Source organism: Muntiacus reevesi, chromosome 6 (genome assembly GCF_963930625.1).
Source record: "Muntiacus reevesi chromosome 6, mMunRee1.1, whole genome shotgun sequence".
NCBI lineage: Eukaryota > Metazoa > Chordata > Mammalia > Artiodactyla > Cervidae > Muntiacus > Muntiacus reevesi.
Window position 1 is genome coordinate 42,131,750 of NC_089254.1, and position 16,740 is coordinate 42,148,489.

Consider the following 16,740-nt stretch of genomic DNA (forward strand, 5'->3'; position numbering starts at 1 on the left):
TTCAGCCAAAATGTCCATCAATAGATGAAGAAGATAGATGAAGACAGGTAAGGAAGATGTGGTGCATATCTATATAAGGGAATATATACTCAGCCCTTAAAAAAAATGAAATTATGTCATCTGCAGCAATGTACATGGCCCTTCCAATGATCATACTGAGAGAAGCAAGTCAGACAGAGAAAGACAAATAAAATCTGTTATCACTTTTAGGTACAGTTAAGGAAAAATGATACAAATGAAGTTATTTGCAAAACAGACTCACAGACTTGGAAAGCTCAGTGGTGGCTACTGTAGGTACAAGAAAACATGGCAGTGAGGGATAAATTAGGAGTTTGGGATTAACATATAGACACCATTAAACATAAAAGAGAGAATCAACATGGATCTTCTGTAAGGAAAAGGGTACTCTTGTCAATATTTCGGTAATACCCTACATGGGGAGTAGCTTGTAAATCAACTATAATCCAATATAAAATAAAAACTAAATTGAAAATCAAAGAAACAAGAAACTCCTGCCTTTAAAAAAAAAAAAAAAAGGGTGGGATGGGAGGGGAGTGGGAGGGGATATAGGTAAACCTATGGCTGATTTCGGAAAACTAAGATCATGGCATCTGGTCCCATCATTCCACAGCAAATAGATGGGGAAACAGTGGAAACAGTGTCAGACTTTATTTTGGGAAGCTCCAAAATCACTGCAGATGGTGGCTGCAGCCATGAAAGTAAAAGACGCTTACTCCTTGGAAGGAAAGTTAATGACCAACCTAGATAGGATATTAAAAAGCAGACATTACTTTGCCAACAAAGGTCCGTCTCGTCAAGGCTATGGTTTTTCCAGTGGTCATGTATGGATGTGAGAGTTGGACTGTGAAGAAAGCTGAGTGCCGAAGAATTGATGCTTTTGAACTGTGGTGTTGGAGAAGACTCTTGAGAGTCCCTTGGACTGCAGGGAGATCCAACCAGTCCATCCTGAAGGAGATCAGTCCTGGGTGTTCACTGGAAGGACTGATGTTGAAGCTGAAACTCCAATACTTTGGCCACCTGATGCGAAGAGTTGACTCATTGGAAAAGACCCTGATGCTGGGAGGGACTGGGGGCAGGAGGAGAAGGAGACGACGGAGGATGAGATGGCTGGATGGCATCACCGACTCAATGGACATGAGTTTCAGTGGACTCCGGGAGTTTGTGATGGACAAGGAGGGCTGGCGTGCTGCGATTCATGGGGTGGCAAAGAGTCAGACACGACTGAGCTACTGAACTGAACTGACTGACGGCTGATTTCATGTTGATGTTTGGTAGAAACCAACACAATGCTGTAAAGTCATTATCCTTCAATTAAAAATAAATAAGTTTTAAAAAATGCTTATGCTTCATTAAAGAATTCGGCTCCCAACCCCCCACCCCATTTCCTTTTCCACTTTATTATTCCTCAAAGCACTAATCATTTTTCACTATCACACATCATTTACTTATTTACTATCTCTCTTCCACTAAACCTAAGGCCCCAGGAGGCAAGGGTGCTTTCTGCTTTGTTCATGGCTTGAGCTTTAGCACCTGGACAGTGGAGTTTAAGAACCACTGGCCTGATGAGTCCTCAGAAAATGAACCCAGTTTCTCGTCAGTTATCTCTAAATCGTCAAGTGTTCAGAGATGTGCTTCCGCTTTCATGTGGTCACTTACTTTCCTCTTTGAAAGGAAGGAAAACTAAAGACACCACTACTACTGCTGTATCTTTAGAGGCTGTGGCCCAAACACCAGGAAGGACTTCTACCCAACAGGGAGTCTCCCCATCTTGGCCTCCTGCTCTAAGCCCTTCTTCTCACAGCCTGACTCCATGTTTCTCTTCATATCGGGTTCTCTAGAAGAAACAAAAATGGTCTTGTTCCTCCCAACCACAAAGTTTAAACATACAATAAGGTTTTACTTATTAATCTCCTGACTCACTCTTAAAAAAGTGCTGGGAAAATATTATTCATGTTAATTCTGTTAACTAGGATTCCTTGGCATTGAAGTGACAATATGGGTTGTGTTTTGTTTTTTAATTCCATATCCTTTAAAGAAAAATGGACACACTTACCTAAAAGATCTAATGTCATCAACACCCACCTATTCCCCCGCTCCTGCCTCACTGCAGATCAAGCCTTCAGGGATGTCCCCACTCTTTTCCCACCCACTTCCCACTTCCAATCCCACCCACTTCCAACGCCTGTTGCCTTATCTCTCAACTCCCCACAGTGTCTGGCAGGACAGGCATTGCTGGAAAAGAGAGGACAAGGTGGGTAGGAGGAACAGAGCAGCCAGAAACTAAGAAAAGAGAAGAAAGTCCTACTGCAATTGGGAGCCACCCACTCCCAGCCAAAGTGAAGTCTCATTCATCTAATAAACCGTAGGCCAAAGTTTGTTTCATCATAGGTATAACTGGCATATTGCAAGGCCAGGAACCTACTCTCCATTTTTAAAGGAGTGGAAAGGTTATTTGATGATTTAAATTTTTAGCAGCTTTATCCAAGAATGAAGAGCCAAGCACCTAGGCTTAACCCTTGTAATTCATATTCCAAAGCAGGCTAGCACACTCTGGAACACGTCGTGCACTCCCAGCTTTGGTGACCTTCTTCATGCCGCCATCCACTGGGAAAACCATCGCCAAATACTTCTTATCTTTCTAGGCCTACTTCAGAGATCATCTCCTCTGTAAAACCATTTCCAATCTTAGCAGTCAGAATCAACAGCTTCCTTCCCTGCACTTTAAAGACATTCTGTTCCTACTTCCAGCTGCCACCAGTTCAGAGCTAGTTATACACACATGCCCTCTGCTGCTCCACTATGAATGTGAAGGCACCTTATTCATGTCATCTCTCCAGAACCTTATCATATAAAAGGGCTCAGTTACCTAACTGGAGTGTCATAATACAATTTACAGCAAAGTTAAGGAATACATATATTAAGAGCAAATACATGGGGCTTTCCTAGTGGCTCAGTGGTAAAGAATCTATCTGCCAACGCAGGAGACACGGGTTTGATCCCTGGCCTGGGAAGATCCCACATGCTGCAGAGCAACGAAGTCTGTGCAACACAACTATTGAGCCTGTGTTCTAGGGCCTGGGAGCTGCAACTACTGAGCCCTGGTGCTGTGACTACTGAAGCCCAAATGCTCCAGAGCCTACGGTCCGCAATAAGAGAAGCTGCCGCAACGAGAAGCCTGGGCACTGCAACGGGAAAGTAGACCAGCTTGACAAAACCGGAGAAAAGCCCACACAGCCAAAAAGACCCAGCGCAGCCAAACAAACAAATAATTAAAAATAATTAAAAAGAGCAAATACAGAGCACTCAGAAGACAAACGCTACCTCTTTGGAGCATGGAACACTGCTGTGATCTCTTTCCATTATCAGCCATCTGAGAACATTTGGAATAGAGGGATTTCTCCACGTTGGCCAAGGGTTAACAAATCTCCCATCCTTCCCTTTCTTTGATTTAGTTACATCTTCTTCTAGTCTGTAATCCAGTTTGAAAGTCTTCCTGGAAAACCTAGAAGAATCACGTCCTCCAGAACTCCGTGAATTTTGGCGCTTTCTTACTGCTTCTTTAGGATACTGGCTACTTGTCATCAGGGACTGGTTGGTTTCATTTTCATCCATGTTCTTTGGTGAAGACCTAAAAACAAAAAAAAATGGAGGGAAGAAGAATATACTGAGTTTTAATGCAAAAAAGTTAAAACATACACATGCTGTTATGTCTCTATTAGGCTGAAACTTTCTTCCTGCAAAATGTCATTTTAGAATCCACTATTATCGCTTGCTAAATAGAAAAGGTGTTTGTTTTACTTATTATTGCCAAACCTTTTAAAAATTGCTTATGTGCTGTAATTCAAAACAAAGCTACTTCACCAGTCAACACTAAACATGAAAAATTTCCATTTCAATAACATTCTATAGAATAAAGCATCTTCATGAATCTGTAACACTTTCATATCTGCATTTTTAAAACATCATGGTTAATAACATGTAAGAAGGATTGTCTTAGTTCTTCCAGGATATTTCACTAATTCCAATGACTTTACGACCCCACAAGGCCTAGTTATTTTTACTTTGAAGACAAACTGTTACTCAGTTCAGTTCAGTCGCTCAGTCGTGTCCGACTCTTTGCAACCCCAGGAATTGCAGCATGCCAGGCCTCCCTGTCCATCACCAACTCCCGGAGTTCACCCAAACACATGTCCATCGAGTCGGTGATGCCATCCAACCATCTCATCCTCTGTCTTCCCCTTCTCCTCCTGCCCCCAATCCCTCCCAGCATCAGGGTCTTTTTCAATGAGTCAGCTCTTCGCATCAGGTGGTCGAAGTACTGGAGTTTCAGCTTCAGCACCAGTCCTTCCAAGGAACACCCAGAACTGGTCTCCTTTAGGATGGACTGGTTGGATCTCCCTGCAGTTCAAGGGACTCTCAAGAGTCTTTTCCAACACCACAGTTCAGAAGCATCAATTCTTCAGCACTCAGCTTTCTTCACAGTCCAACTCTCACATCCATACATGACCATTGGAAAAACCATAGCCTTGACCAGATGGACCTTTGTTGGCAAAGTAATGTCTGCTTTTTAATATGCTGTCTAGGTTGGTGATAACTTTCCTTCCAAGGAGTAAGCATCTTTTCATTTCATGGCTGCAGTCACCACCTGCAGTGATTTTGGAGCCCTCCCCCCCCAAAATAAATAAGTCTGTTACTAACACCCTCCAAAAAGTGCAGAGTCCAAACACCAAAAAAGGAGATACACATTAGTTGAGAGACATTACAACAATGTAACAGGTTAACAATACAAATTTGAACTAACTCAGATATAGAATTGCAAGCATGAATCCTAGCTCTATAAACTTAAGCAAGTGTCCTATCTTCTCTGTGCCTTGATTTCTTCATCTAAAAAATGGAGATGATAATAATACCAGCCTCCAAAGGGTTATTAAGGATTGAAAAAGCAAATGCAAGTAAAGCACTTAGAAACATGCATGCAAAATGTACAGAGCAAATGTAACACATGTATGCACATCCTCACATGCATCAGTCACACGCATCAGGCTCATCAGCTCAACAAACCGAAGCTGTTGCTGCTGCCCTTTTCATTACTGCTCCTAGGCCCACTTACACCACCTACCTCAAGGCACTGAAATCCTTGCTTTTGAGCTATACAGGATTCCAGACACATTAAAGTGAACAACGATGCAGTAAGACTATCCATTCACCTGCCATGGATTTCACCCCTCTCCTATTCTGTTAAACAAACATTTGCTTTCTGAGAAAAATAAGCACAAATAACAGAGAGTCAAGCATTATGATTTGACTTCACTGGTGTTTAAATAGAAATATTACCCAGGAAGAAAGTGAAATAACTCAAACCCCAGGACAAACACACACACACAACCAAAAACTTTTCCCCCCAAACTGTCTGGACTAAACACTTCATGGTCCAGAGAAAAACAGTACTAAGAAACCACAGCTGACAAGAGCTGAAGCACCCACTTCTGCTCAGGCATGGCTGCTAGTGGGAGAGGCCAACAGCTACCACAGCCTAACCAGCTTTGTGTCTTGGGCAGGTGACTTAACCTTTCCAGCCCTCCATTATCTTATCTGTTAAATACCTACTTATCTCAAGTGAGGTTTCAAAGGAGTAAGTGACACAGTATACATAAAGTGCCTGCTACTCACCCAACTGCTAATCCTTTATTCCCTAATCCAGTTAGCATCTAAAGTCATTAACTTCTATTAGAAAGCAAAGGATCTGGGAGATTTAGCTCAGTTCCTCCTATAGAATAGCTTTACCTGGGTTATAATCAAGTTTGGGTCCAGGCAGAAACAAAGACCATCCATTTAAACCCTACTTCACTGAACAGATGAAAATACACAGATTTAGAGAGTTTAAGTCACTTCTGGACAAGATAATATGTCTAACCAATGGCAGAGATGACCTCATGCCCACCCCTCGGGATGACTAAAAGTTTGTGAGATTCATATTCATATAGACACACATGTAATAATTCTACCAAATATAGAATAAAGTTTTGGCTCATTGTTTTCAACAATCAAGAGATAGGGGAGAAAAAAGAAAAGGGAACTCTGATTCAAAACCAAACACAAAAAGTTCAAAGCAGGGTTTTCAGACAACACCCAGTTGTCAAATGTACCTGGAACATCAGATGCAAGAAAGGCTTTAAGAGTTGGGGTGGCAAATGTTTAAGGATGGGATGAAAAGGATGGGCCTGGGGCTGAGACATTAAGGAGATCTGACTACACTCAGGCAATGGGGAAACACTAAAGGCACTTAAATAGGGCATGTTTGGGGACGACAACTCTGGTAGCAGGATAAAAACAAAAAGGGAGTAGCTAAAACCTGGAGCCAGGGACATAAATGAGTAGGAAATAGAAGAAACCCAGAACGTCACTAACAGTGAGGCTCTGTGCTACGTTTCACACACTGCATTTAAACTAACATCCCCAGCAAAATTTCAAGGTAGCTATCATAATCATATGTTTTTAACTGAAGAACTAAAAGGCAGAATAGCAGACCAGGCAAAAGATGATGAGACAGTGATAGTGAGAAAGGAAAGATTAATTCGAAGAGACAATAAAGAAGCTGCATCACTGAGATTTGAGAATCTCTGGATGGAGGCTTTGTAGGGCAGGTTGGGGCCAGGAGTTAAAAATGGGATGAGTCAGAACTGGAAGCCTACTAACTCAGTAAAGGAATGAGGGGAAATTAAGTACATGTTTCAAGTGTGGAAGAGAAACTGGATCTGTGTCCCAGTGAGTCTGAGGCAGGGTTTGAGATCACAGGGAAGGAAGGATCCAAGGTGAGCACTGACAGATGGATCTCTGGGATCCAGGCTGCTCTGGGGGTGATGAAAGAGAGAGCAAAGAGGCTTCCAGGGGCCTGGAGACGGAACAAGAGTGAAAAATGGGTTTGGTGACTCTTCTTCCTGGACAAGAAACTTTTTTAAAGTTGTCTATTCACATGGAACCCATTTTTCCCCGCGACTCAGGCTTTCACCCAGATTAATCCTTAGAAGCAGGTCTCCACCAAAACCCATCTATGATCAGATGCCATGATCTTAGTTTTCTGAATGTTAAGCTTAGATGGTCCCATCTGGTCCCTGACACATACAAAATCCAGACTTCAGAAGAGAGCTTTTTAAAGGCATTTTTTTTAAAAAGGGGGATGTGGTAAAGGGGAACCTCGAGAGAATGTCCTCTGTTCTTAGAATGAGGACAAAGTAAGCACGACGGTCCATGAGGGCATGTGCTTCTAGCTCTGCCCACACTCTCCTCTGTTCCAAACACAGGCCCTTCATCTATTTCCTTCATCTGTTTCTTCAGATGCATCATACTCCCCCTCAGGGCCCCCTGCCATCACCGTGCTTGTGCACATGATTCTTAAAGTATCCTCGGGGTGGGAGGAGGGGCAGCACACGGACACCGATGAATTCACAGGATTATGTACGCCCGTGAAAGGCGCTCAAACACAAGATGCTGCCACTATGATGCACCGTCCCACACTATACACTCTAAGTGTGAGATGATCAGAAGGAACCAGAAGAACATAACCTCAACTGTGACAACCTGGGCTCGTTCCTTTGGAGGAAAAGTACTAGAAGTGCATCTGGTGAATGTGCACAATGATGAGCTTTGTCAACAGATGGTCCAGTGACCGAGGGAACATCAGCTCGTGGAGACACAGAGCCGCTGGGTCATGTGAAGGCTCTGCGTCAAACATCACCCTCGTGATCACTCTGTACTAGATACAGAACAATCTCTCAAAGGCCATCCGTAAACATCAAAGATAAAACAACAGGGCAACCAGAACTAAGGGAGACTGGATCCTGCTCTGCTGACTAGCTTTCAGCTTTGCAAACTTAAAAAATATATCTAACTAAACATACCCAGGTTGGAGCTTCCTTTTTCAAATGTAGCAGACTTCCCAATTATATTTTGTTATATATCTGTCTCCAAAGTTAACAACCGTAAGTGAAAATTCTGCCTTGATTTCCGGCCAACACTGGGCACAAGGAGAGAGGCATATTCATGAAGACATGTACACTGTCAACAGCCTGTGACAAAAGGGGTCTCAAAACACGATGAGGATCTTTACATTATACTGATTTTCATCCAACTTAAGACACCATGGATTCGTAAAGCAGTTGTTTTATGTCCCACTTAGAAAGCTAAAATGTTATCAAATATAATTGTCATAAATTATAATAAACTCAAAATGAATTAAAGAACTAAATGTAAGACCACATACTATAAAACTCAGAAGGAAACATAGGGAGAACACTCTTTGACATAAATCGCACCAGTATCTTTCTGTATCAATCTCCTAAACTTAATGAAAATAAAAACAAAACCAAAAAGAAACCATTGGGACCTAATTAAACTTAATGGCTTTTGCACAGCAAAGGAAACCATAAGTAAAATGAAGACAACCCACAGAGTGGGAGAAAATATTTTCAAATGAAGAGACCAACAAGGGATTAATCTCCAAAATGTAGAAATAGTTTACACAGTTCAATATCAAAATAAATAAATAATCCATCAAAAAATGGGCAGAATATCTAAATAGACATTTATCCAAAGAAGACACATGGATGGCCAAAAAGCATGTGAAAGGATGCCCAACATCACTAGTTATTTGAGAAATGCAAATCTAAACTACAAAAAAATGAGGTATCACCTTACACCAATCAGAATGGCTATAACTAAAAAAAAAGAAATCTACAAACAATACATGCTGGAGAGGGTGTGGAGAAAAGGGAACCCTCCTACACCATTGCTGGGAATGTAAATTGGTTCAGTTACTATGGAGACCAGTACGGAGGTTCCTTATGAAACTAGAAATACCTGGAGTAGGAACTGACAACCTCCTCTAGTATTCTTGCCTGGAAAATCCTATGGAAAGAGGAGCCTGATGAGCTACAGTCCGCAGGGTCACAGAGAGTTGGACACAGCTGAGCACACACAGACAAAGAATACAGCTTTTTCCAAACGGTGTAAAAGCAGTCCCCGACAAGTTGACTCAGCTTTTCACAGAAAGCAAAAAAGATTGTATATTCAGTTTTGAGGGATGGTTTTCAATTTTAATAGGAAAAGGGCCCAAAAGTAGAATTTGGCCATAGCCAGAAATTTCAAGATAATTTGCAGTTCATCTGTTTCAATAAATGATCCCTCAAATTTCTGGCCTTTACCTCACACTCCAGTGGATCCTCTCTCATATGGCCAGAGTCTAGTTTATGTTCATTGTGGCCAATTTTTGGCCAATGTTTAACTACAATGTTTCAGAAATAAAGGCTTGTTCTCTATATTAATCAAAGTTTTATGATCCTTTTCTAAAGCTGTGGCTTCATTTTGCCAGAATATTTCTGCAATTCTTTAAAATACTTGCTTTGAGTTTGTCAAGAACCAACAAGAACCGTTTGGTCTTCAGTTGCAATGTAACACCACTTTAAACCAGTTAACATATACTGAGTACTTATTAGGCGCCTTTTAATTCACATATCCGTTTTGACACTAAACCCAACACTGCATTGGAAGACTACTGTTTTTTATCTGCGCTACAGTTTCAAAATCAGTGTGTTCAGATATAACCATAAGAAAGTATATTATTATGTGCAATTGGGTTTGATTCGTTGAACCTTTCAAGAACTCTTCCTTTAAATATGATCTTTGAAAGTTGCTCAATACATCTATGAAGTTTCCACAATCTATAAAAAAAAAACCACTAAAAACAGAACTAACATATGATCCAGCAATCCCACTTCTGGGCATATAGCTGAAGAAAACCATAATTCAAAAGGATGCTGGCACCCCAGTGTTCACTGCAGCACTGCTCACAATAACCAGGACAGGGAAGCAACCTACACGTCCATCAGCAGAGGAGTGGATAAAGATGTGGAATTCGATAAGATTCCATACAATAATCCATTTTTAATGGATTCATTAAAAATGAAATAATGCCACTTACAGCAACATGGGCAGAACTAAAGATGATCACACTAACTGAAGTCAAAGAAAAGATCATATATCACTTATGTTGCTACAATATAAAAGAACAACAGAAATGAACTTATTTACAAAATAGAAACAGACTCACAGATTTTGAAAACAAAGTTATGGTCACCAAAGGGGAAAAGTTGGTGGGAGGAGGGATAAATTAGGAGATTGGGATTAACATATGTATACTACTATATATAAAATAGATAATCAACAAGGACCTAGCTTATAGCATAAGGAACTCTACTCACTATTCCGTAATAGCCTATATGGGAAAAGAAACTGAAAAAGAATAGATATATGTGCATGTATAACTGAATCACTTAGCTGTACACCTAAAACTAACATATTATAAATCAACCATACTCTAATATAAAATAAAAATTAAATTAAAAAAATAAAATTGTGAATTCAGTATTATTTTTGATATCTGAAAATACAGTTCTGAATATTTTCCAGATAAATGTTAGCATCTTTCATATGTCATGGATAGTCACTCAATTATTATTTATTGAATGTCAAACCTAGGAATGATGATTTCCAATGTTGTGATTCATGAGTATGTTGAAATCTCAAACACATATTGTACTGTTATTTATTCCTTAATTTTTTTAATGATAAAGCAACACATTCAATTCCAGGCAGCTGGCAATCCTTAAATGTCAAAGAAAGAAAAGATAAAACACTTGCTTTTGAAATAAAGCATTCTTGTTTTTTGAAAGCGTTTTACCCATGTGTGCAGTTTTTGAACTAAAATATTCTTACTTGGACAACCTGTCTTCACCAAATGTAGCAGTTCAGACCTCTCTTTGGTTAGAGACACAGGAATAAAAGTTTTTCTGCTGTTAAGTTGTCATTTAATCTTCTAAGAAACGTAGAGAATGCAGTTGATAATTACTAGATAGAATTTATGCTGTCCTTTTGGAAACAAATTGGTCTTAAAAATTTTATATTTTATATTTATCAGTTGTCACAGAGGCTTTATTACCTTGAAATCTACTTCTGGATTCTAGCTTTCTTTTCCAAACTTAGCTATCAATATTATTCACAAATCCATCTGTTGTTCACAAAGGAAAAGAGGGTCAGCAAATTAATACTTAATTACCAAGATCCCCTGGAGGAGGAAATGGCAACCCACTACAGTATTCTAGCCTGAAAAATTCCATGGACAGAGGAGCCTGGCAGCCTTGCAATGAGTCAGATACAACTGAGCATGCACACATTGCAGTGTTTTTAATATACAACTCAGTAACAATTATTGTATCAAAAATATATTAGTCAGAATTTATATATATATATAAATGATTACACTTAGATATATGTATATATAATATATACTATACATCAGTGACAATTTATCCTCACAGTAGTGGAAAGTACATTAGTTGGGAATCGGGACAGGACTCAGTTCTCCCATGGACTAGAGGTTAAGCTTAGGGAGAGAGTAATTTACTCTCTAAACTTGGGTGTGGTAGTGGTTTAGTCTCTGTCGTGTCTGATTCTTGTGACCCCATGGACTATAGCCCTCCAGGATCCTCTCCATGGGATTTCCCAGGTACAAACACAGGGATAGGTTGCCATTTCCTTCTCCAGGGGATCTTTCTGTCCCAGGGATCAAGTCCACATCTCCTGCATTAGCAGGCAAATTCTTTACTGCTAATTCAACAGGGAAACCCAAACTTGGGCTTAGTTAACTGCTAAATAAAGATAATACTAACTACATCCTTAAAGGACTGTAACGAAGAGCTATGACATCATGGGTTAGTATTTCTCCTGTGTTAAGTCATTTCAGTCGTGTCCAACTCTTTGTGACCCTATGGACTGTACCCCACCAGGTTCCTCTGCCCATGGGATTCTCCAGGTAAGAATACTGGAGTGGGTTGCCATCTCTTCCTCCAGGGAATCTTCCTGACCCAGGGATCAAACCTGTGTCTCTAACATCTCCTGCATTGGTAGGCGAGTTCTTTACCACCAGCGCCACCTTTCTCACTGCTACACAAATACAAAGAGTATTACTATTATTTGTGATCAGAAGAGTAAATAGAGTAAATATGACAAATAGAACCTTAAGACCCAACTGAGCTGCTTTTTTTTTTTTCAGGTGAAGGATAACATCCTAGAATTTCAGATTTTAAAATTCAGATTGCTGAAATTTTTCATTAAAAATTTTATGTAAAAAAAGTAATAAAAAAAGTTTAAGTGTCCTTATTCTTTATATAAATCAGTTATCTTCTGTGTTAAAAAAAAAGAAACTTTAAATCTGTCTTATAAAGTGCTCATCTGATTATAGTCAGAAAAATTACTTTGACAAATGATAAAGTTAAAACACACACATACACATATATTTACATATATGTGTGTGTACACACACACACACACACACACACACAGGGCTTCCCAGGTGGTACTAGTGGTGAAGAATCCACCTGCCAATGCAGAGACCTAAGAGATGTGGGTTTGATCCCTGGGTGAGGGAAGATCCCCTGGAAGAGGGCATGGCCACCCACTCCAGTATTCTTGCTTGGAGAATCTCATGTACAGAGGAGCCTGGTGGGCTACAGTCCATAGGGTCACAAAGAGTCGGACACGACTGAAGTGACTTAACACACAACATACTATATATATCAGGACCACCCGCCACCCAGCAGCCCGGCCCACATGACAAATCTGAACCCAAGTCAGCCTTCACTTAGGGGAAATACCTGTCAAGGAATCCAAACACACACCACGCACAATCCTCCAGTTTAGCTAAACTACCTTATGACGTTACCCTAGAAAATAGGACCTGCTGGCTTTATAAGGAAATGACCAGTCTCCTGGACCAACTGAATCCTATCTCCAGGCTGCCTCTTCTAAGGAGCTCTTCTGTAGAACTCCCTTTTGCCCAAAATCCCCAGGGAGGAGCACGCCACTATTTGTGAGGCCCTGTACTCCCCCAATCCATGGGCTGTTTTCCCTTGAAAAAAAGGTTGCAAACTGGTTACTAAATTGTTTTGTTTTTGTCATTTGACATAAATAATTCTCAAAGAAACACTAATTTACCAAGAGCACACAGAAATCAGAATAGGCAGTTTTGAGAAGGATGAATGTAAAATACAATCAGGTTCTGCAGGACATGAATTAGAAAACATGTTTTCTTTCTAAAAAGCAGTCAAGAATAACTAATGTCCTTGATCATAGAATGCCAAAGGCTTTTGAAAATTCTTTGCTATTGGACAAAATTCAGTATGTTGAGCTAAAAATCATTTCACAGGCTATTTATAGATTTTAAGTCACCAAGATAAACTCTGTAGATGCTTCCTCTATGATAAAAGTTTTTCCTGTATGTTAATAAGAAACCAAAGCTTTGATTAGGATTAGAAACAAAACAAAACAAAAAAGATAAAGAGCCAGCTTAAGACCAAAGCCCATTCAAAACTAAAACTTCCAGTATTACAACAGAAATCCTTGGGATTAGCAAATTAAAGTGGCATGTTACAGCAAACTGAGAAGACATGCATAAGTTTAAGGAAATGATATAGTCATCACCTCCTTAATATCTTGAAAATAATACCAAACAAAAACTGCAGATTCCTTTCTTGTGTAATCAATAATGCTTAAATAATACACAGAATTATTTAATTGAAAAGGTTGGGAAGGATGAGAAGGAAAAAGTCTAAATTAATGCCTACGTGACTTCAAAATGTATCACATTTTGACCTCTAAATATGTTAAGAGGATCTTAAATGTTCATTTACTATTCCTTAATCCTAGGTTTCAACAAAAATACACTTGTCAAAATGTGGTCTCAGGCTTCCCTGAGGAGGCTCAGTGGCTCAGTGGTAAAGAAAATGCCTGCCGATGCAGGAGACATGGGTTTGATCCCAGGTTGGAGAAGCTCCCACATGCTTTGGGCAACCAAGCCCACACAACCAGCTACTGACCTGTGCTTCCGAGCCTGGGGGCCAGGACGACTGAAGCCCGCACGCCCAGGGCCCGCGCTCCACACCGATGAGGCCTGAGCGCAACCACAGGGGCCCGCCCGCCGCAGCTAGAGAAGCCCTCACAGCAAGGAAGGCCCAGCGCTACCAAATTAAAAATAAAGTTATTAAAAGGAAAAATACGGCCTCTTTCTCCCATCTCATAATCAATGATGGAAAAAGACAAACTGCCTGTGTGTTTTTTAATAAGAAGATAACAGCTTTACAGTACTGTGCCGGTTTCTGCCACACATCAACATGAAGCAGCCACGGGTGTGCAGACATATGCCCCCTGCCTCAAGAACCTCCCTCCACCTCCCACGCCATCCCACCCCTCTAGGCTGTCACAGAGAACTGGGCTGAAAGCTGCCTGTTTTTAAAGCATAACTCATAAGGAAAGGAATCGAGAAATGTGTCTTCATAGCTTCTGGATAGACACGAAGGGTAAGGAGGGGCAAAGTGCACTCTTTTACAAAACTTCTGACTTCAGTTCTGCTTCCAAATTTGCCCTACTGAATCTGCAACCTTTAAAAAGTCACTGACTATCAAGGCTCACTTTCTTCATCTGTAAAATGAGAGGACTGGACCATACCTGCAAAAAGCCAACCCTTTTCTAACAGTCTTTGCACCAAACAGCCCGTTTATGCCACTCTGGAGCTGCCCCGTCTAAAGTGGCCAAGAGCCCTGGGCTGCCCCTCTCCAGTGCCCAGCCTCCTAGGAAGTTTCCAGCTCAAGCAGCTCAGATCTGGCCACTTTCCCTAGGCCAAGTTAGCAAGGGATTTGGGCTCCCCTTGTGGCTCAGACGGTACAGAATCTCCCTGCAATGTCGCAAACCTGGGTTTGATCCCTGCGTCAGGAAGATCCCCTAGAGAACGCAAAGGTGACCCACTCCAGTATTCTTGCCTAGAGAATTCCGTGAACAGAGGGGCCTGGTGGGGATGCAAAGAGTCTGACACGACTGAGCAACTAGCACTTTCACTTTCAAGTAAAGTATTTTTCACCCGAGAACAGCAGAGTCAGTCACAGGGACAAGGTGTAGTTTCACAGGTTGATTAGGCAGACCTGGAGTCATTCAGAGCAGAAGTACGTCAGAAGGCATTTCATGACGGATCTGATACATCAAACAACCCTTAAGACTTTCAACCTTAAAATAAGATTTGAGATATCATTTGTAAGCGCCTCCAGTTAAAGCATTTTTAAAGTCATATTTAACAAGCACAGTTTGTCTACTGTATCTAAATTCTAACTCTAGGTACAGTGGGTAATACAAGCCCCTAACCTCCAAGCATTCAAAATCCTTCAGGGGCAAAAAAATAACAAAACCCACAAGCAACCATACCATATTTACAGAAAGTATCAGCTTTGAATAACAAAAAATCATCTTTAGAATAAGGCACTTCCAGAACAATGGGCCCTACATCTCGAAACGGCAGGAAACACTTTTCCTTACATGCCAAGTATTAATAGTTCACACTGACAAAGTCCTTTGATTCCCGGGGCCAGTGAGACTGAAAAGGCTCTCAAGCTCCTGAATGCAGACAAGTTAAAGGGCCCTGACGCTGACAGAGGGTGACGGGAAGCAAGCGGGCCACTAGAAGGGTTACGTGATTCACTGAACATGGCAGAATGGCAGACATCATCCTGTCCTGGGTGTCACTCTTGCTGATCCTTTGTGAGAAAAAGGTAAATGACAAAAACCAAACCAACAGTGGAGGCTGGAGGCTTTTACAAGGAAGCAAGGCCCAGGGCAGTACTGGAGTCAGACGCCGGTCAGCCGATCTCCTGTCAGTGTAACAGGTTCAGAGTAAAGGCCTTCAGACACCCCTAAGAGAACCTTGAGGCTCAAAAGTATTTTGAGATCCCTGAGTTAATTCAATATTTAAGAATACTAGGATGTAGTAAATTATACAAGCATTATAAAAAAAAAAAAAAGGACATAATGTACATTTTAAATCATTTATCAGGAAAAACCACATTATCAGGAAAAGACACACAGGAGACTTAAAACATTTTAAAAATAAATACTTCTCAACTTGGCACCCTTGTCATGTTTTCTAAGCCTAGTTTCCCTGTTTGATGCCTATTCATTGGATTATTGGACAAAAGGTACATAATCCTTCAGCCCTGTGTCCGGCACACAGTAAGTCCTCAATAACTCAGCCACTGTTTTACTGCATGCTAAACACTGCTTTAGTAATAAGGGTTAGTGGAAAAAATTCCACTTTGAATTCCATTTTGACATTTCTGCACTACAAAGATGGGGGCTGAGGGCAGTGGTGTGAATAAACTTGAAAGGAATAAACTCTGGACTGTTTTTGTTCTTATATTTGAGGAAGAGAAGCCCCGGTCTTCCTAGAACTCATACAACTCTTAAAAAAATATGAAACCACGGTTCTCCACAGAACTGTTATGTAATCCCACAGCTCCATGTGGCCCCACCTACTGCTCCAGATTCACCAGGAGGCTCTCACAAACTGGCAGTGTTTGGTTCTGAAAATAACAATCCCCACCTGCTTCATCTCCCCTTATTGTCCCTAGAGAACAAAAATGAGCAAACTCACAATAGCAGCCACACCCACAACTCGCATGCTCCCCAGAGCTGGAGCCCCAGTTACGAGGTTCTCCAGCTCAAAGAAAAATCTCCCAATAGGAACAAGCAAAACAGGCACGCAAGGCCAGCTCTAGTTAAGTGCCCCCTAAAGCACTTCACTGTCTCATGTTCTATCCAGGTACTAGATCTCTGAGCTCTCCCACA

The 16,740-nt window shown here is 40.9% G+C and overlaps 1 protein-coding gene across 4 annotated transcripts in view; it reads right to left on the reverse strand.

Moving 5' to 3' along the window:
* NAPEPLD (N-acyl phosphatidylethanolamine phospholipase D) overlaps positions 1-16,740 on the reverse strand; it is a 99,223-nt gene that overhangs the window by 22,061 nt on the left and 60,422 nt on the right. For all 4 annotated transcript variants that reach the window (XM_065939975.1, XM_065939973.1, XM_065939974.1 and 1 more), the window contains exon 2: positions 3,343-3,649. In XM_065939975.1, the coding sequence (XP_065796047.1) occupies positions 3,343-3,633 (291 nt within the window). In that variant the 5' untranslated portion in view covers positions 3,634-3,649. The remainder of the gene's footprint in view (positions 1-3,342; positions 3,650-16,740) is intronic.